Source organism: Mucor velutinosus (assembly GCF_035048745.1).
Source record: "Mucor velutinosus strain NIH1002 chromosome Unknown tig00001564, whole genome shotgun sequence".
NCBI lineage: Eukaryota > Fungi > Mucoromycota > Mucoromycetes > Mucorales > Mucoraceae > Mucor > Mucor velutinosus.
In genome coordinates this window covers 1,585,140-1,611,616 of record NW_027041906.1, presented here as the reverse complement: position 1 = coordinate 1,611,616, position 26,477 = coordinate 1,585,140, and the positions used below count along the sequence as shown (strand labels likewise).

Here is a 26,477-nt window from a genome sequence, read left to right as displayed (position 1 = left end):
CATTCTTCACTTGCAAATGCTGTAGCACAACATAATCTTGCACTACATGATTCTATGCTGCCAACAGAGATAACAAAGTTAATAGCAACCTGCTTGAGTTTTGTCTTGATTCCATCAAGCTATTTCTTATTTCATTCAGGTTTCATCTCATGATGAATGTTTCCGAAAATGAGGCCATTCCATTCACAGTAAAGAGAGGCTCTGTTTCATCCGTTTTGCAGTCTTATTTCACATAAGAATTGGATGATCTGCTGTCAAATAGAATCTGAAGTTAAATGCGCATTTATTCTACTGAACCTAAATGTCATCCATGACAATACCATTGTTTCATGATGAAGGCAAATTGAACGAGATGGCATGCTTTTGAATCAAGGTATATAGCATTTGAGCAAGGGATGCCAATCTGGTAGTTCTCGGCGAATGGATCTTTGAGTTAGGCATTAAAAGTCAAGAATTTAATGCATTACTTGCAAATGTCAAGAAACCACTCAGTTTCAGGATCACGCAATTTATATCATTGCTAACCAAGTATTACATGTTGGCACGAGCAAATGGCCACCTGTATGCATATATTATTGTTTGTGCAAACAGCCTTCAGTTTAGCTTTCCTATGCCTCAACGGTAGATATTTGAAATTTGACAAAACATGTAAGGTAAAAACTCGACAGATATCAATAAGGAATATATTTTACAAAAGAAACAATAAAAAAAAAAATAAGGAAACAGACATAAAGTGGTGAGAGAGGAGAATGCATATGTATAGAAAATGAAGTGATTTGAATGTTAAAAGTATTATACAAGACCAAAGCCTTTGGTATTCTCGATTGCTGTTACCAATCTATCGCGCAAAATTTGTCGAGATCTATATTCTGGAAGCAACAGGCGACTGAAGCACGTAAGCGCTGTAGGTAATCTATTGTGACATATATATATATATATATATATATGAGTAAAAAGTTTAATGAACTACCATCTTGCAAGCACTTACCTTTCACTGTCGGGTCCATTTCTCTGAATATAAAACGTCAGTTCTTTCAGTCCACCAACTGGTACACGATCACTTGCAGTGACAAACAGTAGTAGCTTCTTCTTTTGCTCATTTGTTAAATCGTGATGAACAACAGACCAAAATTGCCTAGTTTTGTTGTTTAACAACACTTATACATACACGCGAATGGAGTGCTTACCTGATGGTAGGATGATCTACACTATAGCCATCATCATATTCTGCCACATTTTCAAGCTCGACCATATTAAGATCTAATGCATCTGGCCCTTGACGATGACCACACGCCACCATTTCCAGTTCCTCGGCTGTGCACAAGTTCAGTGCTCTACTACCAATGACACTCCACAGTCCTCGACGCATCGCCAGCAGTTGCTCCTTCTGAGCAGTGTACATGAAATAGGTGCAATAATCCTGTACGTAAGCTTCTCTATTGCTATTGGTGACAGGCACAACAGGATCCTCCTTGTTTGGCATCAATGATGTGGTGACAATGCCTTGTCCAAAAACGTCCATTGAAATCTCATAGTCTCGGCAAAAAATATCTTCCACTTCACCATCGTCCCATTGAAGCAATTGACGCAGCCCACTTCCCAGTGCAGGCCAACCTTCCTCCAGATCATCCAGCGTGAATAGTTGACGTCTCTCAGCCATCGCATCGATCAGCGCCTCGTTTGGCATCACCAATATCTTCCATAGGACCTTCGGGAACTGTAGGTTCATCATCACACCATTGTAAATGGAAAGGCCCATCATAATACCGACCATTTCATACATGCGGACATCGTATGTCAACACGGACCGAATCCAGCAGAGACGGGTTGTCTCATCCTGTATAAACAGACCCACATCAGGCGACACTAGTTGTTCAAACAGGACGCCAAAGAACTCCTTCTGCACACCGCCTTGGTCCATGCCTACCTCACCGCCGTCGACAAACTTGACTTTAAGGGGCTTCTTGAGATCACTCCATTTGCGAGACATTTGACTCAACGTATCATCCACAAAATGCTCACGACGAATTTCCAGCAGCAAGTAAGGACACGTTGCACTGCGAAGATTGGTCTCCAAGTTTTTGAGCATGCCAGGAGCTTCGGAAAGCAGCTTTTGAGCATGAACAACGAGTGTATGATTGACGCAGGCATCTTCGTATTCTAATGACATTTGCGACATGGCATCGATCAAGACCACTTTTCGTTTGATGGCAGGAGGCAGCAAAAAGGGATAACTGAACCAAGAAAACTGATACTCGTTTTCAAATGGGTACGGTAACATGGCGGACGTAGATGTGGTGGTCATAAAGAGTCTGGATCTGCGCTGATGCTCGGTTTCTCCTTGGCGTGAAATCAAGGTCGAATGCCTGCCTTCTCCGTATAGTAATACACGTTTCCAGATTCTGTATTCGTTTTTGATATTGAGCTTTTTGCAGATTTCAGCGCTGTAGAATGTGGAGGGAGGGATGATTGGATGGCTAGGATTTTTCATGCTGCTTTGATATACCAATTCGAGGCATTTCATAGTCATGATTACAGTGTCTTCCAACCCGTGCTTGTAAGGTCCAGTGTGGAAATGATCCAGCAGATATTGCTGTAAATCATGCACAATGTATTCCATGCGAGTGGGATCCAGGCTGTGTAAAGCGTGGATTGGTTGGCAATAGATAAAATACAGGCGACGTCTCTCAACTTACCTTGCAAGCATATGCTGCATGATCTTCTTGATAATCGACTTGTTTTTGTATGCAATCTTGCTGAGCACCTGAATCAGCTTTTGTGTCAAAATAATCTGGCTTGTGGATGCGATGGAGGCTGCTCTTTTTTGGTTTGTTGAAATATCATCCAGTTTAGCAACCAAAGCAGCGAGTCCATCTTGCTCCTCCTTTTGCTTCTTTTCCTTGCAGCAAATGACCCACTGAATGACAGCCATCATGGAGCGACACCATTCCATCATCATGCGGATATGGTACAACTCAGCGTCTTCCATTACCTGGAAATCTGCGAGTGCTTCCACATTCAAGGCCATGCGATCCAACAAGGTTTCAAAGCTGTCTGAAATGGCTTCCATGATGCGCACTTGGCGAGGGTTCTTCTTTCGCTTGTTGGCATCCTTCTCCTGCTCCTGATGAATCACCATCTGATAGAATCTCGTCAATTCGTCCAGATGGATAAAAGAAATGTCCTTGTGTTGCAGTGGAGGGATGCTGAACTGACTCTGAGCGACGAGAAAGCTGTTGCCTATGCCTTCCCAGCTTTGAAATACAGATCGACACCACGTATCCATTTTATGTTCAGAAATGGATTGAGTGACAATGGCTCTGTGCAAGTGTTCCACTGCTGAATCCAGATTCACAGCCAAGGGAGAAATCGCCAAGAGCATACCCTCTTGGCTCGACCAACCACCGCAGCTCTCGTCACCACCGTCAGACAATCTGTAGTCATCGTAGTCCAATTGATAGTAGCTTTCATCGCTGTGACCAGGGCGTTGCATTTCAACTACTGCTTGCTGTGTAGAATCCATCTCGTCTGCTATTGCTTCATCTGTGTCTTCGTACTCCTCATCGCATTCGTCATCAGAATCGTTATGGCTGCTGCTAAAATGACTAAACAGCTTCCAGAAATCAGTAGCCCAATGCTTTGCACTGGAAAACAACTCTTTTCTCAACTTGGGCTTATGCTGCTGTTTTGATCTTTTCTGGTGCTGCTGTTGTCGCTGTACTTCGTGGTGCGATGAGTGCTGTAGTACTCCAGAGAACGGAGTTGATGTAAATAAAGACTGCAAAAACGGCTTTGTTTTCTGTTGAGCTGGATCAACGCTGAATGAGTGATCCTCAAAATTGATATTTGACCCCTTCCTGTGATCACATAGTCTGGAGCCAGGCATGGAAGCAAGCTGAATAGCCATAATGAGGGCTGCCTGTGGTTGCAAACTTATAATTCCACCTATACCAGCATGGCTTCATTAGACTATAAAAGCGATAAATTGCCTTTTATGTATAGCTTACCTCGACCTGAAGCACAAAACTTATTTCTGCAATCCATTTGCTGACAACCGATGGTTAGCTGATGAACGTACTCTTCAATATGCTCCTCGTATTCGCTTTTAGCCTCTCTGAGCTTCTCTCGTTTGTATAGTTTGTTGCTCTTCCTCTTTTCATAGTGCTTGGCTGATTTGGGGGACATGGCTAACGACGTAGGCGCAGTTGCTGCTGCTGCTGCTGCTGTTGATGCATTGTTTGCGTTGCCACTAGCGTTACAATTGGATTTCAGTTGAAACGGATCTCTTTTCAATATGTGCTCTTTGCTGTTGTTCATGTCTGTAGCAAGCTTGATAGGCTTCAGTGCAATGGATGAAGTTGAGGAGGAGGAAGATCGACGCTTCGTAATATCATTGTTGCCGTTCATCTCATCAGATAGATTAGGCTGAAGAGTACGGCTAGGAGAAGGTTTGGGAGAGACCAGGTAATCCACTAGCATGTCATGGTCATTGCTGTAGTGTATCTCATTCGACTTGTCATCCATAGTCTGCTGCTGCTGAGATGGCTGTTGCTGCTGCTGCTGCTGCTGCTGCAATTGTTGCTGTGGATAATGATGGTGCTCTGAATGCTGCTGTTGACCAAGATGAGTATTGCTAGCAACAGGTGATGATGGTGGATGGTTCTGATACAAAAATGAGTTGGTGTTGGGCGTGCTGCTTGTCCGAGCGTCTATATAGGTGGACATGTAAAAGGTATGGAGTTGCAGAAGAAAAACAGTTACTTGATAATGCGTCCATCTTTTCCAATTTAACCTATTTTACTTGACGTCACGTTCATCGACTCTACTTTGAGTCAATTGTCCGGCAATTACTAACATCCTTTTCAGGTAGTAGTTGATTGGAGAAATGTGAGAAAAAGGGATGAAAGCGTTGGAGCTGTGGGGACTGATTGGATCTTTCCTTTTGATGCTTATCCGTAGCACATGGATGTGACATTTCATTGTGAAGCACTCGAGAGTCTTGAGTGTATCATTGCTCTCAATTACAACTACAATAGATTATGGATCATGTCCTTCCCACTTGCTCCTATGATGTTTTCCTGGGATTTGCTGTGGCTACAGCAGATTTGAATACTGTAAGAAGAATACCAGAACAAGGATTGTAGCTCGAGTTTGACATTTGAACATGTAGATGCACATGCTATTGAGGATCCATAGTGCAAGCAACGAAATCACCATTAATACCATAAACACTTTGATTTACATGTCAAATTCAATAAGATCTCGAGTACCCTCATCTGCATTTGTTTGTAGTTTAGCATAATGTTAGGTTTGAGGACGACCAGATCTCTCTCATCTGACATTAGGGCGTTGTTTCAAGGCTAATGTCCCGGGAATTCCATCCAAAATGGTCAAGAGCAAATTGTCTTTTACACTATAAAATTGGCATTCAGGTCCTTTTTCTGCCCTCCTCTTTTAGCTTTCCAACAAACACACACATACAATGGAGGAATCAAGCAATAACATAGCCGAATGGGAACAAAAACTTGTCGGTAAGATTCTCTTGGAAGATGATGCCGAACATACGCTGAACAACGATGAGGTAAAAATGTTCTTCTATAAGAAATCATGCAGTGTCAAGCTAACCATGAAACCTATGCAGGTTGTAAGGATTAAGGACCTGCCCTCTTATCATCGTGTTTTACCTCCTGGGGCCATCATGACTAGAGACTATCGTCTTGATCGGCTGAATGTGTTCATTGATAATAATCGCAAGGTGGAGCGCGTTTACTACGGTTAGACAATTCGGAATGCTTTCGTAGCCATGGAAACGCATAGGTACCCATAGTGCATTAAAGATTCATTTGTACCAAAATGTTGTTGGTTCTTCAATGATGCTAGAGTATCATGTCATGATTTATTAGCCAATAAATAGTTGAAATAAACACAAGCGCATCAGTCTACATCATCGACAGTCATATGATGCAGACTCCCTCTACCACCGTATTCTTTCGCCCGATAAGAAGAATGTAGAGGGGGATCGCTTATATCATCTATATCCTCCAACGAACAAGACTCTCTCCAATTTCGGATTCCTTTCAGGTAATTTTCATGCAGATCAGATTTGTACTCATCCAGCTTCTCCATGTTCTCAATTGCTAAATCGCGTCCAATGCGTTGAATCTCTTGGCCACGCACCGTCATCTTCTCCGCTTGTTGTATAGCTGCATCGAGTAAATCACCTGTAGCAGTGACAATCTTGCCCATAATTAAACGAAGAACATGGTCATACCAAAATGATATAAGTGGTACAGATTGGAGTAAGCCTAAAATCATTGTTGTTGTCTAAATACATGTGATTCTTGGGATATACACGCAATCACACACACCTTCCAAAGTCCAGCTATCTTCTTGTCTGTATATTTTCAATAATCCACTGTCTTGATCTGTCTCTTTGAAATGAAGCGTTGTGATGGCGGGCACTTGGAGATGAATGAATGAAGGAAATATACATGGCGAAATGTTTTGTGTTAAATGTACAACGGCTGTGTGTCTGTTGTATATAAAACAAGTGGGTTATTCATGTGAAATTAATTAATAATTGTGTGCTGTATTACCCATCAAATACAATGTTGTTGATTTGCGGCTCTGTTCTGTTCATGGCTTGCCAAACAGTGTATACACTAGGGATGAAGCGTCAAACTTGAATTCATGAGCTAGCAACTCCATAATGCTATATTTACTATTGTATATTCAGGACTCCCTCTGTGCTCATAATGGGTGATGATAATGAGGCGTTTTCAAAAAAATAGTACTCCAAAATGCGCTTTCTTTTGATGGTGTTGTAGGAAAATAGATCCTCTACAATGTCTATCATTTAGAGAAAGTGAGTTGAGCCTGTTGCAATGATGAACGATAGCAACATACTCTTTATAAGAACAGAGGGGGACACTTGAGTATCGCTGCCAATGTCAGACATGTGTAAAGTAGAAAGTGAAATAATGAGAAAGAAAGAGGGAGAGAAACGAATGTACGAGCCACATGAATTTAAGGAGGGCATTTTGTTTGATTTTTATTCACTGATTTCCCTCATTACAACCCAGACTCCCTTCTTGGTAAACCCCATATACACAAGCTCTGCTTTGTATTTCGGTCCAGCTCGGTAAAATTATGCATATGAACATTACCTGCGTGTTATCATTCAATTGTTTTATGTTGATGTGGGTATCATCAGCAACAGATGTTCAGAATAATACATCTGTACCTGATGCATGCGCTAGTGCAAAAAACTGATCAAGATTTGATTAAGGGCTTCAAAGTTTTATTGGCGGCTTGAATTCTCTCTGTCAAGCCATGTGCTATTATAATCAAAATACGAAATGCTGCTCCAGAGACATAATCAATTTAACTACTGCAGTTTACCCCGTTTGATATTGATGAATACTGCTGAAGGTTAACAAAACTCGCTCATCAATTTAGTAACATTGGAGCAGCAGCTCTTGCAACTAACCTGAATAAATACTGTCGTCGTAGCAACATCGTAAACAACACTGTTCTTATACGGTATAACCTCCCCATAATATAATACATTTGAAAGACATTCATCACATGAAACTGTTTAATAGATGCTAGATCAAGCAACTGTACCACCTTATCTTATTACTGATGATGAATAAAGAAGGACATAGATTGTACCAACTGGAATACCCTTTTATTACAAAGACAGCATCATGATAATGACAGTTTAATAAGAGATCAATGGGAGATCAATAGGAAATCAAACGGAAATCAACTAGTTGTAGATCTTCGTTGCTTCAACCTCTTAGCCAATCAGATTGCTTGAAAACTCCGCTGAGCTAAAAAAAATTTTGCGAGGGTTTCCCCCTGTTTTGATGTGAGGCAAAATTTTAAGCTCCGTTATATATAGCAATATAGCGGTTGCTATCATCAAATTTCCCCCAGGTGCTAGAGCATGCCTTACTTACACCACCTAGCTTTTAAATTCTGGCGTTGAGACTCTCAATCATCACTAAAGTAAGTAGCGATAACCAAGTGGAGGCAGCCTATCTACCTCCTAGCCTCGGACAAAGTCTTGTTGAGCTTCAGGGATAGGCACATCCACACAACGTAAAAAAAGGTATGCTTCAAAGAAACATAAGAATAATAATAAAAGAAAAGAACATACTACTAGGAGTATAGTCGTTTGTAGGCAAAAAAGGAAGACTCACACGAAGCGAGTCAAAGAAAAGCATAGCAAACACAACATCAAAGATGTTCAAAAAAGCTCGTTGCTGTTGCAAGAAAAATGCATACATGAGCAACGCGCATGCTAGTAATAGTCGGATGTAAAGCAACATGACACAAATACACACAACTGCAAAAGCAACAGTGGTATTATAAGCTTGCGATACAACAAAATGACTAATGTTGTTTCATGTAAAATTACAGAGGAAACACTACCAACAAAAGAAAAAGAAGCAGAAAAAGCGCAACAAGGCAAACATCATGAATGCTTTATCACGAAAAAGGAAGCAATGATATAAGCGTTCAAAGAAGTTTTATATCATTGCGACCAGAAGAAAGAAGATACTTACCACTTACCACAGCCACAGATAGACCATCATACGAGTATAGGCAATCACCGGAGACAGACCAGAGAACGAGCATGCACCAAGTATAGTAGATCAGAAAAGACCAAATTAGCAGCAGCAACACCAGTACCATAGACAAACTAAAGAACGAACGCCATCAGCAGAGAGCAGACAAAGACCAAAGAAGTTACTTACCACTTATCACCACCACAGATAGACCAGATATTACGCAATCACCGGATATGAACCAGAGAACGAGCGTGCACCAAATACAGTAGACCAGGAAAGACCAGATTAGCAGCAGCAGCAATACCAGCGCCATAGAAAAACCGAAGAATGAACGACACCAGAGACCACACAAAGACCAAAGAAGCAACAAGCAGACATAATAAACCAAAGAAGCAGACAGCAGAGATAGCAGAGAAGTAATGGCAGCATTACCCACGTCAAACAGACAAAAGAACCATCAAAGCCTAATAAACAAGTACAGTTATTAATATAAATTCTACGCATTCCAGTGCTCGTTATTGAATGGTACCTAATATATTCCACTTTAAAGAAGCATTATAAAGTGCTTCTAACAGTAAACGACAGTGCTATCAGAAGATATAGCGTTATTATCAATCAAATGGTTTTCAAGACCACCATGGTTTGATACTAAACGCGCTTTGCAAAAAAAGAGAAAAAAACGGGGGTATGGAAGAATGAGAGGGCGTCCTATTCGACGTCACGGCCAGTAGATTTGGTCTCAGTCTTCTGTCGCGGCAGCCCTAATTGCGGTAGTTTAATATAAATTTGTGCAGTGGGTATTTTCGTGCTCAAACTTGTCTTGATCTGACATCTTTTAAACGTTTTTACAAAATTTGACTATGAAAACTGTCATTATCACACCCAGCTTTCTAATATAACTTTACAGAACTAAAAAAGCTGCATCGAATGGTGCTCATTATATTCAGCTTTCACACCGAAAATAATGAGCAATTTGCAAAAGTATGAAAGCATGTTTTTTGCGAAAATGTCGAAATTTCACATGGGAAAATCTCATAGAAAGAGTTTCTAATATTGCATTACGTCTTTACGATCAATTTGATCTCATATGTATCTTAGGAAAAGTCTTCATTTTTGGGGTGAAAAACGCGATTGTTTGATTTTCAAGAATTTTCCCTTACTAGTACACATGAAAAAAATAAGAATTTTTATGGATTTGCAATGACCCAAAAAAATTTGAGATAAAGCATCAGCAAGTAAAGCGTGGCCGAGAAGAAACGTTTGGTGCACTTCCAAGCGTCTACAACGCTTTGTAGCATGAGTTATTCGTGCTTCAAAATGACTAAATTTGGGCAAAATTTGACCTACAAATAAGGCGTAGTAGGCTGTGTTGCTAAAGAAGTAAATAAATTAAAGCTCTGTCTGATATCTTTGATGTTCTGCATTGTACGAAACCCAACACCTAAGCGATCGACGCTTTTATTCTGATTCTATGGCTCAGATCTCTCTTTTTGAAATGCGCAAAGACAGTAATTTCATAACTTGAGCGTCAATGATATTGTGCAAATTTGGATCTAATAACTTCCTTAGACTGAATGAGATGCTTATAAGGTTAGTTAGCAGGACCTTTTTGATGGCAGTTCACAACAGAGATGCCATATCTAGCCGTGAAGCTAGACTTAAAATCTATCCACGATGCTGGACATTCTTCATAATTATTGAGAAATAGCTGATAGCATCAGACAAACTAAGTCGGCGTCAACGCAATGTGGGGAACAAACAACAAAATTATATATCTAGATCGATTAAACAGATATTCATTGCAGTGAAATTAGGTTTAAATAGATTTCACAAAAAAAATAAAGCAATAGTAAAATACAATAGAAATCAACTGTATTTTATTTGTGTATAAAATGAACTGGAGATCCTGGAATTGAGTAAAAAAAGAAGAGTATTTATACATTTGCAACTAGCTTGTAGGATTAGTGATGATAGAGAGCAATAGGTTCTGCTATTGCGATATCTGGCAAATGTTGTTGATGTTTGATTTAAAGTGGTAATCAATGCAAGAGCACTGGACATAAGGGTCGATTTGAGTAACCTTGATGGTTTAAAGTGTGATGTTTGTTATTGGAGTATGGAACCCTTTATCTGGGATATTGTGCAACTATGGCAGCAGGGCATAGCTGTCATATTTGAATATGCTTGTTATTGATTTGATTTTATTTGGATAAAGATAACATCACTTATTACGACCATCATGGATGTGATTGAATACACTGTGATCAGGAGTGATTCATTCACACGATGTGCGATATAAGCATGCATCTTTACTTTAGTATTTTTAAATGGTTTTTTTTATGTACATTTGAGCACTTTCATTAATAGATCCAAATAGCATGAATTTGAATGAGTGCTATTTGATGAACTTTGGTTTTCAATTAAGTTGCGTTTGGATGGCTATTTCATTACAATTGACAACCAACGTAGCAACTAAAAATCCGTCTGTATATATACCTGCTCGTGGAAGCGGGAAGAGAATGACCTTGATGTTAAAACTTCAATATCAACATAGGGCGTGAAACGGCCGAGTCTCTTTCATTACCGTTCACTGATAAAATGCACAGTACAAGTTTGACCCTCTGTTAAACGACAACGAGGAAGCAAGTTACGGTCAAGTGGTGATAACTACAAGGTGCTCCAACACCCTGTTCATCGTTTCTTCATTTGTATTAACTGGTAATTAACACCACGCTGTACATACTTAATCCATTCTCTTGAGAACCTGGTTGTGTTAAAACGTACCTTGTGCAGCCAGCAACTGAATTTCGCCTTTTTTAATATACTTCGTCTGTTGGCAGATCAAGCCAATGATGCGTAAAGTCTCATGGAGTGTAACACTCAATTCAAATCAACAGCAAAACCATCAACAACAAGTAGTAGTAAATAAGCTGTATACTTGCTCTATCTACATACACTATGGATTGTTACTCATAATATGATGTAGCTGAGAAAATTACTTATTTTTTGATCAGAAAGTGTTCCCTAAAAGAGCAACAAATTCAATGGCAAAGACTTACTTTCAGTGCATCGTAGCAACAAAGGTTATTCTAATATCTAAATACCCCATGTATTTCATGTTGTCTGAATGCGATTTATGATTTTGATGTGTTAGCATGTTCATTAGCGATTCAACAACAGTGGGCACCTCCAACAAAGCTGTCCCTGAACACTGTTTAGCACATTGTGTTAATCGGACAGAGTATCATTACAAGCTTTCAACTTTGATTTGTAAATAGCAAGATTTATTACTACTCTTTGTGCTTCATATAGTATAATTTATCAATAATACGATGATTCCTGCCGAAGTACCATTGTTAATTTCATTTTGCATAAGCATCTCCAGTAGTCACAAGCTGTTAAGCATGTAGTCCAATGGATTCTAGCCAGCAATTTCACATAAATGTGTCTTTCTTCACTATCAACTTGCTCAGATTATATATAATATGCCAAATCCTCTAGAGACATGGTTCACAGAGATACCACCTATCACAAGAATATATGTTTCTGCTGCTTGTTGTACTAGTATTGCAGTGGTAAATGCGTCTTAATGTACGCAGCAACAGCTTGTACCTAAACAGCTTTTTTTTTTAGCAACTCGGCTTTATACACCCTCTGCAATTATGGTTGAACTACGAGAGCATCGCTCACGATTTTCAGGTAAGCATGCAATGATGCTAGAGATTGACAGCAAAATATTGACTCACATGTGTATAATGCACTAGTGGTGGCGATTAATCACAAACTTCTTCTATTTTGGCCCTTTATCAATAGATTTTGGCTTTCATATATTCTTTCTGTAAGTGCTTGAAGCATCGAGTGAGATATAAGTAGCTAACAAGAAGAGCAAATAGAGCAAGGTACAGCAGGATGATGGAAGAGGGCTTTTTCAGAAACAAACCAGCGGATTATGTATGGCTCATGGTGTTCTCGGCAAGTGTACTACTCGTTATATCCGTACAGTATTCAAAAAGTTTGATGTTGTACACAGCATGTAACTCAAGACTATTATCACATAATAGATCATAGTACCATTTGCTTCTCTGCCTTTTATGGGATCCGCTCTCTCATTTACCATGGTTTACATTTGGGCTAGAAGAAATCCATATGTTCGCTTGAATTTCCTGGGATTACTCGTATTCACAGCCCCCTATTTACCATGGGTTCTGTTGATATTTTCATTGTGTTTGGGAGGCCAAATACCTACAGGCGATATACTCGGTGTATTGGTTGGACATATCTATTACTTTTTTGAAGATGTATGGCCTCGTGATCCAGTAAGCCAAGGAAAGAAATGGCTCGCTACACCAAGGATAATGTAAGTATAATTATTCCCTAATGGAATATAGGGCCGATCTACCACAACTGAGCCTCGTCAACTTACACAAACACAATCGCATCATTTGTAGTCGTTGGTTAGTGGAAGGAAACAGACCCAGAGATGATAGCATTGAGATTGGAACAGAGCAAGTGGAGGAAGAGGCAGAGGAAGCGGAGGAAGCACAGGAGGGGCAGCATGCTGTGGTGCCTGGATCAACAGCCGATACTGTATCTTCAGAGGAGCCAACGTTAATGACAGGAGATAGTCTAGATGAAGGAGATGACATCCGGGGAGATCCAAAAGAGGTATTGCCAAGATCTACATCAGAGCTATCAACCAAACCTACTACAACACCATCACCATCTACAACAACAACTAGCACAACACCCACTGCATTATCACCTAAACAATCAGCCGTAAGCGGTAGCAGTTTGAACGATGTACCTTCAATATAGAATTGTTTAGTGTAACTGAAAATTTATAAAAGAGCAAACTAAAAATCAATAAAAACAACTCAACTCCGGGTTTATATTAAATGTTTATAAGACAATCTTTTTAAATTAGAGTGCAACGAAGAGTATGCACCTACTCTTTCTTTCCCTTTCTTTCTCTCTTTTGTTCCTTTGTTGATATGGGCAATAGTCAATCGGATATCAAACATTCCTTTGGATCGAGAAACATCCCAAAACATTTGAAGCCGCTGAAAAAGAAGAAGAAATCAAAGAAGTCTAGCAACAGCAGTAACGTGAATCTCTCAGCAGCAGTAGCAGCACCACCAATTCCACCACTTCCAATCTTACTGCTGAATACTAGCAGTAATGAGGATGATGTACATTTGGCAGGCGAAGAGGCAGATTTTGTTGGATCTGGTCCTCGTGGCGCTTTTCGATGGTTCAAAGGCCGAAGGTATCTAAATCATGCTGAAGAGGTACTCCATCTGGAAGATTCATGGTTACAAATCATGATATTCATGTATAAATATAGGACGGCTTGAACAAGAATTTATTGCCAAATGACCAGCTGGAGCTAGACAGAATGAGAGTGTTGGCTTTTATAATTAGATGGGCATTTAAAGGGTAAATATCGCTTTATTTGAAACCATGAATTCAACAACCTTAAATTTGATTTAGTAATAATGTTGCTCCGGTACAAGACAAGTTACAACAGGGGATACAGGTGTTGAATGTGGGGTAAAGTAGTTTATGAATAAGCTTTTTTACATGCGTATGATATTCATGATTCATCCGTGTAGATATGGGCCTGGCATGTGGGTAACGTATTGCTGAATAATCTTGCGTTTTTATTATCATGTCAAAAAACTAAACATTTTGTGTTACTCGACCATGTTCTGCTAGCCTGGTCATCATATCATCGATATGGCATTAGATCACTACAATTCACATTTCACTGCTGTCGATGTGTTAGATTTGTTGCCTGCTGATTTTGAAGACACTGAGGCTAGTATTGCTTCAAATCAAGACGGCCATGAACTGAAATCACCTCCTGCTCAGGTGAACAATCTGACAGTATTCACCCCAATGCATCCAAACCTATCATCCAAGTTACAAAACACCACAACTCCTGTGATAGATTCGTCCACATTAGACAGCAGCTTTTTATTATCGCAAATCGATGAAATGGATTCATCTAACATAAGCAGTTGCATGACTGTCGAGAGCAGTGTGATGAGCACCAGCAAAGAAGAGAATGACGATGATGCCCATTTAGATACACTCCATGTGCCACTGTTGCTCGTCAATGGGGAACCAAAGCAACCATCGGCACCAGCACCGTGTGAAGCACCAAAGAAGCGTACATTACTGCACAACCTTGATTTCTATCAGGCAAATGTGGTGAATGCTAAATTGCCTTTTGCAGACAATCACTTTGACTATGTGAAGCAAAGACTTGTAACAGCCTCGTATACGCTTGCTGATTGGAAACGAGTGATGGCTGAATTGGTTCGTGTCACTAAACCTGGTGGTTACATCGAGCTGCTAGAAATTGACTATAATACACACAATTTGGGGCCCAACGGAAGGAAATGGGAAAGAGAATGTAAGCGGCATACAGAGCATAATGTACTCCTTCTGCTACCTTACATACTCATCTATACACACATTAGTAATAGAGGCTGCTCGACTAAAAAGACAAATGGAACCAAGAATCGCTCGACATTTGGCCGATCTTTTAAAAACGGTAGGTTTGATCGATGTATCCTCAAAGCTTGTATCTATCCCTCTTGGATCATGGGGCCTGGATCTTGGGGAATTGTGGAAACAAAATATGGAGAAGTTTGCGGATTCAACAAGCCCACTGCTGAGCAAACTAACCGGTGTCTCTGTGAGCGAGTATCGAAGACAGTGGTATAATCTACTTGATGAGGTGCGTGATAAACAGGCATTCAGCAACATTCACGCTGCTTGGGGAAGAAAGCCTCTTGATTACGACGATGGCAATGTAATCGCGATCGATTGGAGTTTGTGCCCCCCTTTCTCCACAAAATTATGATAATATGAATATAAAATTACGACACTAGAAATGTCTAATATGCCCAGTTCTCTCGCTCTTACAAGCATGAGCGCGAACATACCCACTGCTCGCTGTATATTTGCTAATAAAGATTATATAATATATATATATATATATATATATGCAAGCATGTTGCTATTTTAAAAGTGTTGCTGTCATTACACCAGCATCTTCAGTCATCCATATATTTTGCTTTTTGTGTTTCTCCTTGTTCTGAATTGTACACAAAGCCCCCTTAAAATTCGAAATGTGTCTATAAAGCGGTTGCTCTATTTGTTGATGGTCTCGTCCTCTTCTTCATCCTTCTTCATCCTTCTTCATCCTTCTTTATCCTTCTTCATCCTTACGAATGAATTCAGACACCACTGCAGTTCCACATTTGAGCAATTCACATAGTGCAAAATCTAGTCTGTCGTCGTCCTTACTAGGCAGCAGCCATAGCGGCAGCAAGAGGCAGAACGGCACCAACATTCGCAAGTTCTTCAACAAATTTCCAAGCCCAAAATCGCCTCCACTGTCACCGCATCCCGTCGACAATAGTAGATACCAAGGAGATATCAGCCACTGTCCAATGATGAACAGTAGGAATAGTAGCAGCATTAATGAAGAGCTATCTCCCACTCAGAAGCAGATTGATCTCGTGCGTACTAGTTGGGAAAGAGTCTCTGAAATCCGACACGAAGCAGATGATAGAAATGTATCCGCCTCGCATGCCTTTGGTTTAGCGTTTTACGATGCTTTATTTGAAATGGATGAAGACTGCAGACACTTGTTTGACAATGTATTTCAACAAGCAAGAGCTTTGACGGGCATGATCTCATACATTGCAAGAGCCCCTAATGTAACTAATAATAACTCTACCGTGACAAGACCTGCCTGTTGCGGTGGTGGTAATGGTGCTGACACTTATACATCCACTGGCCTTGATTCCCCACCTTCGACACCCACTACAATCAAAGGTATCAATGCTAGAAAGAGGGCGGTTGATTGCGATAGCAGTGGGGAGATTTACGATGAGGGAGACCCTGAATGGCTTGCACTCCAAATGAGAGAACTGGGTGCAAGACACTATTTTTATAAAGTAAAGCCACATCATTTAGAGCTTGTTGGTCCTGCTTTTGCTGCTGCCCTGAAAAAGAGATTAGGGAATGAATATACCACTGAAATTGGAGATGCATGGGTCAAGGTACATGATAAAAATAAGCAAGAGATTTCAAACGTCAAAAGCATCTTACATTTATTACATAGGCAAACTCTTATGCGGCATATAATATGAAAATTGGCTTCGATTCTCAGCAGGCCTGGGAGGAAGGCACTGCCAGTAACCGATCTTCAAGGAAAAGCAAAGCAGCATGTACAATTCAATAAAAAAAAAACGAGACAGAAGCCTGTGTGCATGCATACAGATGCTGTTACCTTTTTGTCACAGTAAATATAAATATCTGTCTCCACATACACACATCAAATTTAGACGCTCCTTTTGAACGTTTAATATAGAATAGCTCTATGTATTCATCTCATTTCATAATTATTACAAATGGCAATTCGGCGAGATTTTTGCGCGCAATGCTATATCTCTCCCTCCTTGATTGGTATCCAGTATTGAAGAAGAAAACAAAGGGGGGGGGGGTGGGGCAGACATGTTTCTCGAATTTACCCCTGAAACATGTTGTTGATGTTATCTACAACGTGTGGAACGTGGTGGGCTGAAATAACATGGAAGCCTTTTCTTAGTACAACTGGTACATCTATTTACATAAACAAGATTGAGGCTGGCATGTGTAATTAAGTTTGGTTAATTAATCGACGAGCGCAAACAATCGATTTTTAGGCAGCATCTTATTAAACTTGTTACTTTTTATGAGTGTACGCAGCAATCCGCAACGTTGATGGATAGTGTATCATACAAACTGGCGCCAGAGTGCATCAAAGTAGACTGCATCTATATAATCAGCCAGGCACTGGAGTCTCCTGTCTATACTACATGTGTAGGATGTCTAGGAGACATTTGATCACAAAACTATCTTTCATTTCACTCGAGCAATTTTTACGGTGCTCGAATAAAAAGCACTGCCATTAGGAGCGCGACCATCAAGCCTGGACCTGGTATTTTCAGCAACAACGAGTAAATGTTATTGATTGCCAATTCTTGAAAGACGCCCTAGATTGTAATTATCAACACATATACAGCAGTCAACTGTAACGCTTGACAAAGAAGTATACCAACAACGGTTAACTATCACTTTTGAAGGATAATTGTATATGGTGCGATAGATTCAGTAAGAAAGTTGATATAACAACGAATGGCACCATAAGGTACCTCTTGCAAGAGATCATTGAAAAGGATAAAGGGCGACAGAGGTAGTTTATGCTATATAATCAAGTCAAATCCATTCGTAATGTCTACCATTTATATTGATTTGAAACAAACAGCACTGGCCAGATGTTGCACTTCAAAGTCATAGGAGGAATAATGAACATTTCTATAACTTTTAATGTGTAAAAGGTGCTTTAGTAGCCAGGTATACTTCGACATAGATAAAGCATCCTGAAAGAAGATGATCTGCGAGCGAGTAAATGAAACTAATGAATGCCAGCCCCACAGTAATATTTGCGATCAGATCAACAGCCTTCTACAATTGAGTACTTTACTAGATCTTTTCACTAGCAAATACAATAGATACGCATGCAGATGGTGTCCCGTGCTACCTGAATCAGATATTGTGATCTCGTGCTGTCATGGCAATGCCGACTACAAGTTGAACATTTGGTATGTACTCTACAAGGGGTATTTTGCATGTTTGATGTAGTTTGCCCTCTTTTCCTGCTGACTGGAATTCTTGGGGAATGCGTAGATTTAGCCTCTGTAAAGACCGACCTGCAGGCCCCAGTGAGCGCAGCAAACAAGAGGCCATCCCGCACAGCCGCACACAACGCTACCAGGACAAAGGGGCAGGCAGGTATGACTTCCACCAGACATCTCTGTGAGATTCATCATCGACCTGGTAACCTCTTGGCAATATTCAATTGCTAAACACTCTTGCAATTCAAGGCGTAAATGAAACAACTATCTGTTAAATCAAGGTTGATTCAGCACGGCCATTTATAACCTACCTTTTATGAAAGTAACGAAAAAATGTGAAACCTTCTTCCCGATGAAGCAATTAAATTCTGTAAATAAATTCACTTTTTTTTAACGAGAGCAGGATCTTATCTTTTTTTTTTTCATCTTTCATCTTTCATTCAATATGGCACAACATCCAGAGCTTCAGTCCAAACCACTACAGCATCAAACCTATCGGCCTATTGCACCTTCTATTGCGCCGCCTACAATACTTCCTCGTCCAGAGGCTTTCAATTTGAAAAAACGAGAATGGGATGATGCTGATCAATCTGGATTAATAATGGGCAAAATACGTATGTTGGAGGGCTTTTTGTCTATCAATCTTCTATTTACATTCTGTCTATATAGAACGAAGAGGCAGCGGCAGCTCGCAAGGATCCAACAACTCGACTTCTCTAGCTGCAGACCAGCGCAGGCGACGCAAAGAGCAAAACAGAGCTGCACAAAGAGCTTTTAGGGAAAGAAAGGAACGTTATGTGAAAGAGCTTGAGGACAAAATCAAGGAAATCGAAGCAGCGCATGCTTTACAAATTTCTCTATTGGAAAAAGAGAATTCAAATCTGAAATCAGCCATGAACGGCATGCAGAATGAATTGAACAAGTACAAAGGCAACAGCTCTGCCAGCAATAGTAGTCCAATACCATTGCTTCCATCAACATCACCACCCGTAGCTGTAACAGTTGCCGAAGGGCAATCATCGCCGCCTTATTCAGACACCCGGTCTCCTGCCATCTCCGCCAATTCCACACCAAACACTTCGCCTGTAGCAACAACGCCTAGAGTACCTTCATCTGCAGTGGCATGCATTCGTGATAAAGATGGTGTCAGCTTTTGCGAGCGATTGAAGGAGGAAGTTTGCTCGAATGCCTACGATCGACTATTGACTGAGCCATTGTTTGATGCGCAAGGATATTTGAATGAGACAGTAGCCAGTCATCCAGTGCCTATTATCACATCGGCTACAAAGGAGAGGAGCAAAACAGATATGTTCAATGAATTGGAGCAATTTTTGACCGAGAATTTCTCGCCAACAGCAGAGGCGGCATCAAATACCAGCAATTCTGTTGATTTGATTTCATGTTCAGAAGTGTGGCAGAGAATCGCAAAGCATCCAATGTTTGAACAGTTCAATACAGACGAATTATGCAATGAGTTACGAAGAAGAGCTAAATGTTCAAGGACTGGGCCTGTATTTGAGGAATACGAGGTGAAGGAGGTACTGGATCTCATGGTATCGAAAATCAAACCATCATAGCGTTCCACTATGCTTTTATTACTCTTTGCGTGTACATAAGTCTATCCGTCAAAAATACCAACCTTAATAAATATGGCTGAACTCCTATTCAAAAGGCAGGCATAAAACTTGTTTGAGTTGAGATTTATAAATAACCTAATTGAAAGATCAATGAACTATATACCCTTTTCTTTTTTCTCTTTCTTCTTCGACTCACACAATACAAAAAGATGAATTGCCCATCGTTCATTTTAAAGGACCCCTACAACGATAAGGTCAAGATTAGAAGAGCAAAACATTCTCATGAATATGTTGTACCATCCCATTTCGCCACTATACCCACAAATCACACCCAATCTCGAATTATGAGAAATGCGCATATCAATGCACATCTCAGAATACCAAGCATCAAGGAGCAGGACGAATACGAGACCGAAGATGATGATGACCATATGCCAAAGACTCCCATTGGCGAAGATGATGAAGATGATGAAGATGATGAAGGCGATGAAGATGATGAAGGCGATGAAGATATACCTCTTGCAATGCTGGCCTTTCGAAAAGGGTTTATTGTTCCAGATAAAGTGGAGCATGTATATCCATTGATACAGCATGTGCCCCAAATGATGATGCCAATAAAAAGCAACAGTAAAAACAGCAAAGCTCCATCTCATAACAATCATCGGCTTCCTATGATGTACAGTTACTCTGCCATCTTGCCACCAATGCATTATCCCGAGAATCATCCCCAACAACAATCACGACAATTTTACCAACTGAACCGAAATTACTCTTACGATGGCACACCAAGTTCCAACTCGTCTGTTTCTTCGCTCTCATCTACTTTGGAAACACTTGCTTCAAGCAAATGCTATGGTCGGCATGGTGAATATCAGATCAACAACAGAGGGACAACCTCAGCGTATCTTCATCGAGAAAGATCTCTTCATATGTAGGATATGGATCAATATCATATTCTTTTTAATAATAATAAATGCTTTATTCGTCTTGCCAATAGTCCTTAGATAATTATCCATAGAGTCTAACAGTAATTCCTTTGTCTTTTCGACAATGAATTCATGCTTGATAAGGTAGAAATGCAAAGACTGCTCAGTACGCAAGGGTATCGATTATTTGGAATATCCACACGGTCCTCTTGCCTCATGTTTTGCTCCTTTTTGATATGTATCGGACTAGGAAATTTGCAGAAAGAAAACAGCAGGTTTTGTGATGATTTACATTGTACTTGCTCCTTTTTTGTTCAAGCTGAATAGCGGATGTTGACAATTATCTGGGGATTCATATTTTATCTGTGTGCATGAATGGTGCCTAAGATAAACCCATGGATTGAAAACAATTGGTTCAGTTTCATAGTCATCCTTTGGCCCATTGCGTGTTTAAAATAGGAAACCCAAAAGTAATCTGTATCAAGAGTTTTCTACTGAAAAACTTGTTCCTTTCCATTGAAAATAATGCCAATGCAGTACATTGGGTTTCGTAGTGAAAGAGATGACAATGCAATGCCAATCATGTTTGCTGATCTGCGAAGCTGCAATGTTGTTTTTAATTTATCAGTTTGAGTGTGTCTTCTCAATGAGTGTGGCTTACCCTGAAAAGACTGACAGTAAACAATGAAATGATGGCAGTTGGGCAGGATCAATGAAACTAGTCCAACTTGAAGGGAGCTGCAATGAGCTCGACCAAAATTGCTCTAGTGCCATCACTGTAGCTGCATCTCTAAAATATTCATTACGCAATATCTTTCCAAAAGAAACCTGTAGCTGTGTAGTATCTGACTCTTCCAAAATACTCCACGCCTGTATCAATCAAAGCAGCTCATATATGGGCAGACAGCATACCTACATTACCGCTCACTACTCAGATATATCCAAAACACAGCGAAATTGGGATGCCTTTGAGCCGTGTTTTCTCGTGATAGAAGCCATTTTGAACCACCAGAACACCAACACACAATTGCTCTCGTCTAGCAGTTGCTTCCTAACACCGTTTCTCAACTTTTTTGGGGTCGCCAAAAATTCATCAAAAATCCACGAAAAACCATGAGGGATACCTCATGATTTTCACCGAAAATCAAATGATTGCGTTTTTGACATCAAAAATGAAGACTTTTACTATAGCATTCATTAGATCAAAATGTTCCTCTCGGTCCAAAGCAACCCCTAAAACTTTGTTTGCAAGACCTTGATATGCAAAATCTCGACATTTGCGCCAAACACGTAATTTGATATTTTCAGAATTTGCTCAATAAGTCTGTTCAAAACACTTATTGATTTTGGCACCATTGGATGCGACTTGGAAAGTACATCAGAAAAGCTTAAGGAAGCATGAGATGATCATTATAGCTTGTATAGTCGAATATAGCAAAATAGATTAATCAAATTGAAACTTGGACCAAAATTAACGAATCACAGCAAAAAAATAACAAGCGGAGATTGAACTAATTCTGGGGGCCGGCTGGCAAACTTAATGCTACTAATGGTAATAATTGATTGATGAGGATCTCATTCATGCGTTGCCTCAATATACAATATCACAGAAAGTTGCGTCTATCGCTTGATTATAGTCATGCTACTATAGCTTACGTGGAGCAAGTAATAAAAGCCTTTAAACCGAAGGTAATCAGTACAATTATGAGCTCACAAAAGGGCATTGCGAGTAGAAACGAATTGCATCTTGGTAACGATAGATTCAATAGCAAATTAAAGCACTGAATATAAACAAAGTTTCACTTGCAATACACGGGTACCATTCAGTAGAGGAATTCTGCGCAATAAGAATGTTGAGCAATGAATTCACTCATTGCTTTTTCATCTATATGTTTTGATATACTACCCTTGATCATGTAGTCCCAAGTCCATTTGGAAGAATGGTAAATTAGTTTTAGTAGCAATGCTTATAGTAAAATAATCGAGAGTATGGAAATCACCATCGGGACACTTTATCTTCTTCCAATTCGTGATCTGAATAGTATGATTGGAGATAAAAAAGCGCAATAAATCTCAAAATCCACTAAATGTTAATAGAGCCCTGTCTGCTCTTTAGATTGTCAAACGCACTGCCCTGATTTATAAATGCTAAGTTCATATTGTTAGCTCTCAAACCGGTTCCTTAAATTGATTTGACATATTTACAAAAATGGCAGAAACTGACCAAAGTAGAAGGTCCATACAGCCAGTTTTGACCGACCTACCGGAGGGCATTTTACCTTGAGCAGAATTCACCAGGCCACACTGGACGGAGCCAAGCTAGAAAATAGCGATAGATAGGCCAGCATTCGTGCCGCTTGTCATCCTTATCAAAAACCAATCGATCCTATCAACAATTCACCATAAAATACGCAAAATGATTTGAATATGCGACCATCCAAGTTTTTAGACTTTTTTGGAACAGTATTCCTGTTTAAGAGTGGAGGCATTGTGGTATTTAAGCTCAAGTGCCGCTTGGATTCCTGGCGTGTATACGTATTACAAAAAAAAAAAAAAAAAAAAAAAACAATATAAAGCAAAAGGTTTATTTTTACCACGCTTCTTTTTCTTCTCTTTAATTTTTTTATTCATCTTGTGCTATATTCCAATGTGTACATCTGCTGCAGAAAACCCTGACCGTCAAGTCTTGCCTACCAACGTTAAGCCCACTCATTATGATTTGACTCTTCAACCCAACTTGAAGACCTTTGTCTTTTACGGTCAAGTCAAAGTCAAGTAAGTATCCACCCCCACCCCCAATGCGAGGGAGAGAGAAGAACATGTATTAAGGCGTACTCGTCATTTAGCTTGAATGTCAACCAAGATACCAAAACAATCACTCTTAATACACGCGACATCAAGATCCATTCTGCTGTATTGTCCTCTGAAGGTCTCAAGACCGAATCAAAGTAAGTGTTTCAGGATAGTATAAACAAAAGGGAAAGAAAGCATTAAGCTGCGTTATCTACACAGACAAACTGCTACTGAAATCACCTATGATGACAAGAAGGACTTGGCTACCATGACGTTTGCTGAATCTGTGCCTGCCAACACCAAGGCTGTATTGGATATTGCATTTGAGGGCGAATTAAACGATACCATGGCTGGTTTCTACAGATCTAGCTACAAGGATGCTGATGGCAATACCCAATACCTGGCTACTACTCAATTTGAACCTACTGATGCTCGCAGAGCTTTCCCTTGTTGGGATGAACCCAGTCTCAAGGCTACCTTTGATGTCACTTTGGTCGTTCCTTCTGAGCTCGTAGCTCTTTCAAACATGGATGTCATTTCCGAAAAGCCCTATCACGATACTGGTAAGCTTACTGGCAAGACTGAGGGTAAGACTGAGGGTAAGACTGAGGGTAAGACTGAGGGTAAGACAGAAGGTAAAACTGAAGGCAAGACCGAGTCTTCTAGCCAAAGTCTCAAGGAAGTCAAGTACTCTACCACTCCTTTGATGAGCACTTACCTTTTGGCCTTCTGTGTTGGTCCTTTTGAATATATTGAAGCTTTTACTAGTGGTGAACACAACGGAAGACCTATTCGTTCTCGTGTTTATGCATTGCCTGGCTCTGTTGAACAAGGCCGTCATGCCTTGAATGTCTGTATTGCTGCCCTTGAATACTTTGCTCAGGTCTTTGGCGAACCTTATCCCCTCCCCAAGATTGACATGGTTGCTATTCCTGATTTTGAAGCTGGTGCTATGGAGAACTGGGGTTTGATCACTTACAGAACTGTTGCCTTACTGTTTGATGAAAAGTCGTCTTCTATTGTGTTCAAGAAGAGTACTGCTTATACTGTCTGTCACGAATTGGCTCATCAATGGTTTGGTAACTTGGTCACTATGGAGTGGTGGGACCATTTGTGGTTGAATGAGGGTTTCGCAACTTGGGTCGGTTGGTTAGCTGTTGATAACATCTTCCCTGAATGGGATGTTTGGACTTCTTTTGTCAACGAAGACATGCCCCGTGCTTTGAGTCTCGATGCTCTCCGTTCTTCTCATCCTATCGAGGTCACTGTTAATGATCCTGCTGAAATTCACCAAATCTTCGATGCCATTTCATACTACAAGGGTGCTAGTGTCATTCGCATGTTGAGCTCTTGGCTCGGTGTAGAAACCTTCTTGGCTGGTGTTAGACGCTACGTCCATCGTCACAAGTTGAGCAATGCCTCTACCAATGATCTCTGGATCGCTTTGAGCGAGGAAGCCAATGTGGATGTATCCAAGTTCATGACTTTGTGGACCAAGCGTGTGGGTTACCCTGTTTTGACTGTCAAGAAGGATGGCGACGAATCCATCAATGTCACTCAATCTCGTTATCTCTCTACTGGCGATTTGAATGAAGAAGAGGATGGTACTGTTTGGTGGGTTCCCCTTGGTGTCCTCTTGCCCGAGAAGATCGAGCCTTACACTTTGACTGAAAAGTCTCAAAACTTTACAGTTCCTGCTGACGGGTTGTTCAAGATCAATGCTGGTCAAACCTCTGTTTATCGTGTCAACTATCCCATTGAGACCATTCGTGTTCTCGGTGATGAAGTCAAGAAGGGCAAGGACGGTCTTTTGGCAAACACCTCTGATCGTGTTGGCTTGATTGCTGATGCAGGCAACTTGTGTGTCAGTGGTGAGCAAACCACTGCTGCCTTCTTGGAACTCGCTCAAGCCTTTGTCAATGAGGAAAACTACTTGTAAGTGCTTTAGCATTATAAAGTAAACGATCGCTAACAAACATATTTGCATTACTAGTGTCTGGTCTCAATTGAGTACTCATCTCAGCAAGATCCTCAGTGTCTGGTATGAGCAACCTGAAGAAACCCGCGATGGTTTGAAGGCTCTTCGTCGCGCTTTGTTCGCCCCTATTGCTCACAAGCTCGGCTGGGAGTTCGCTGAGAGTGATGATTACCTTACCAACATTTTGCGTGTTCTTGCTCTGACTAACGCTGGTCGCTCAAACGATGGCGAGACTGTAGAGGAAGCCAAGAAGCGTTTCTGGCAATTCGTTGAAGGTAACACTGATGCCCTTCATCCTAACCTTCGTGGCCCTGTCTATAACATTGTCTTGGGTGCTGCTGAAAATGAGGAGGAAGAAGAAAAGTTCTGGGAGCAAATCCTCAAGATCTACCGCGACGAAAACCTGCCTACCGATCAAAGATTGATTGCCCTCAACTCTTTGGGTGGTGTCAAGAGCAAGGCCTTGATTCAAAGATACCTTGATATGTCCATGGATGAGAAGGAAGTCAGAGGCCAAGATTCTCTCTATGTCTTTGGTTCATTGAACTCTAACCCTGATGCTCGTGATCTTCTCTGGAAGTTCTTTACCGAGAACTTTGACGTCTTGCACGCCAAGTTTGCCAAGTCTTTGAGCCTGTTTGGTTCTGCTATTCGCTCTGCTGTGGGTGGATTCGTTTCTCACGATCGTATTGCCGAAATCGAAGCCTTCTTTGCTGACAAGGATACCAAGGAATACGCTCGTCCTCTTCAACAAGCTTTGGAAGGCAACAGAGTCAATGCTAAATGGGTTGAGAGAGATCATCAACTCGTCGCTGATTGGATCAAAGCCAACGAAAAGAACTTTGCTTAAATCATCTCAAACAAAACTACCCTAATGTAATTTCACATTCTATCTACATGTAAATAAAATCAACCAACTTTCAATACAG

The 26,477-nt window shown here is 40.5% G+C and overlaps 9 protein-coding genes across 9 annotated transcripts; 7 read left to right on the top strand and 2 right to left on the bottom strand.

The window, feature by feature from the left end:
* Positions 1–792: 792 nt before the first annotated feature.
* On the bottom strand, positions 793–4,725 carry ATC70_010812 (uncharacterized protein; the record flags this gene model as incomplete). The annotated part of the gene is made up of 5 exons (XM_064830018.1): positions 793–913; positions 989–1,135; positions 1,188–2,636; positions 2,697–3,945; positions 4,008–4,725. The coding sequence occupies 5 exons, from the start codon at positions 4,723–4,725 to the stop codon at positions 793–795; spliced, it is 3,684 nt and encodes a 1,227-aa protein (XP_064682520.1).
* Positions 4,726–5,482: 757 nt separating this feature from the next.
* Positions 5,483–5,779, top strand: ATC70_010811 (uncharacterized protein; the record flags this gene model as incomplete). The annotated part of the gene is made up of 2 exons (XM_064830017.1): positions 5,483–5,581; positions 5,642–5,779. The coding sequence occupies 2 exons, from the start codon at positions 5,483–5,485 to the stop codon at positions 5,777–5,779; spliced, it is 237 nt and encodes a 78-aa protein (XP_064682519.1).
* Positions 5,780–5,934: 155 nt separating this feature from the next.
* Positions 5,935–6,958, bottom strand: ATC70_010810 (uncharacterized protein; the record flags this gene model as incomplete). Its single annotated transcript, XM_064830016.1, has 5 exons — positions 5,935–6,305; positions 6,369–6,532; positions 6,597–6,662; positions 6,723–6,849; positions 6,907–6,958. 5 exons carry the CDS (start codon positions 6,956–6,958, stop codon positions 5,935–5,937), a joined length of 780 nt encoding a protein of 259 aa, XP_064682518.1.
* A 5,106-nt stretch (positions 6,959–12,064) lies between these two features.
* Positions 12,065–13,394, top strand: ATC70_010809 (Aldedh domain-containing protein; the record flags this gene model as incomplete). Its single annotated transcript, XM_064830015.1, has 6 exons — positions 12,065–12,154; positions 12,213–12,278; positions 12,344–12,417; positions 12,473–12,575; positions 12,641–12,936; positions 13,028–13,394. The coding sequence occupies 6 exons, from the start codon at positions 12,065–12,067 to the stop codon at positions 13,392–13,394; spliced, it is 996 nt and encodes a 331-aa protein (XP_064682517.1).
* Positions 13,395–13,570: 176 nt separating this feature from the next.
* Positions 13,571–15,450, top strand: ATC70_010808 (uncharacterized protein; the record flags this gene model as incomplete). Its single annotated transcript, XM_064830014.1, has 6 exons — positions 13,571–13,867; positions 13,924–14,015; positions 14,070–14,129; positions 14,192–14,210; positions 14,295–14,997; positions 15,065–15,450. The coding sequence occupies 6 exons, from the start codon at positions 13,571–13,573 to the stop codon at positions 15,448–15,450; spliced, it is 1,557 nt and encodes a 518-aa protein (XP_064682516.1).
* Positions 15,451–15,820: 370 nt separating this feature from the next.
* Positions 15,821–16,839, top strand: ATC70_010807 (GPN-loop GTPase; the record flags this gene model as incomplete). The annotated part of the gene is made up of 2 exons (XM_064830013.1): positions 15,821–16,657; positions 16,720–16,839. 2 exons carry the CDS (start codon positions 15,821–15,823, stop codon positions 16,837–16,839), a joined length of 957 nt encoding a protein of 318 aa, XP_064682515.1.
* Positions 16,840–18,719: 1,880 nt separating this feature from the next.
* Positions 18,720–19,851, top strand: ATC70_010806 (E3 ubiquitin ligase complex SCF subunit; the record flags this gene model as incomplete). The annotated part of the gene is made up of 2 exons (XM_064830012.1): positions 18,720–18,888; positions 18,944–19,851. 2 exons carry the CDS (start codon positions 18,720–18,722, stop codon positions 19,849–19,851), a joined length of 1,077 nt encoding a protein of 358 aa, XP_064682514.1.
* Positions 19,852–20,060: 209 nt separating this feature from the next.
* Positions 20,061–20,786, top strand: ATC70_010805 (UDENN domain-containing protein; the record flags this gene model as incomplete). The annotated part of the gene is made up of 1 exon (XM_064830011.1): positions 20,061–20,786. One exon carries the CDS (start codon positions 20,061–20,063, stop codon positions 20,784–20,786), a length of 726 nt encoding a protein of 241 aa, XP_064682513.1.
* Positions 20,787–23,424: 2,638 nt separating this feature from the next.
* Positions 23,425–26,398, top strand: DAD1 (Dolichyl-diphosphooligosaccharide-protein glycosyltransferase subunit dad1; the record flags this gene model as incomplete). Its single annotated transcript, XM_064830010.1, has 4 exons — positions 23,425–23,552; positions 23,624–23,725; positions 23,790–25,505; positions 25,564–26,398. 4 exons carry the CDS (start codon positions 23,425–23,427, stop codon positions 26,396–26,398), a joined length of 2,781 nt encoding a protein of 926 aa, XP_064682512.1.
* Between the last annotated feature and the right edge of the window lie 79 nt (positions 26,399–26,477).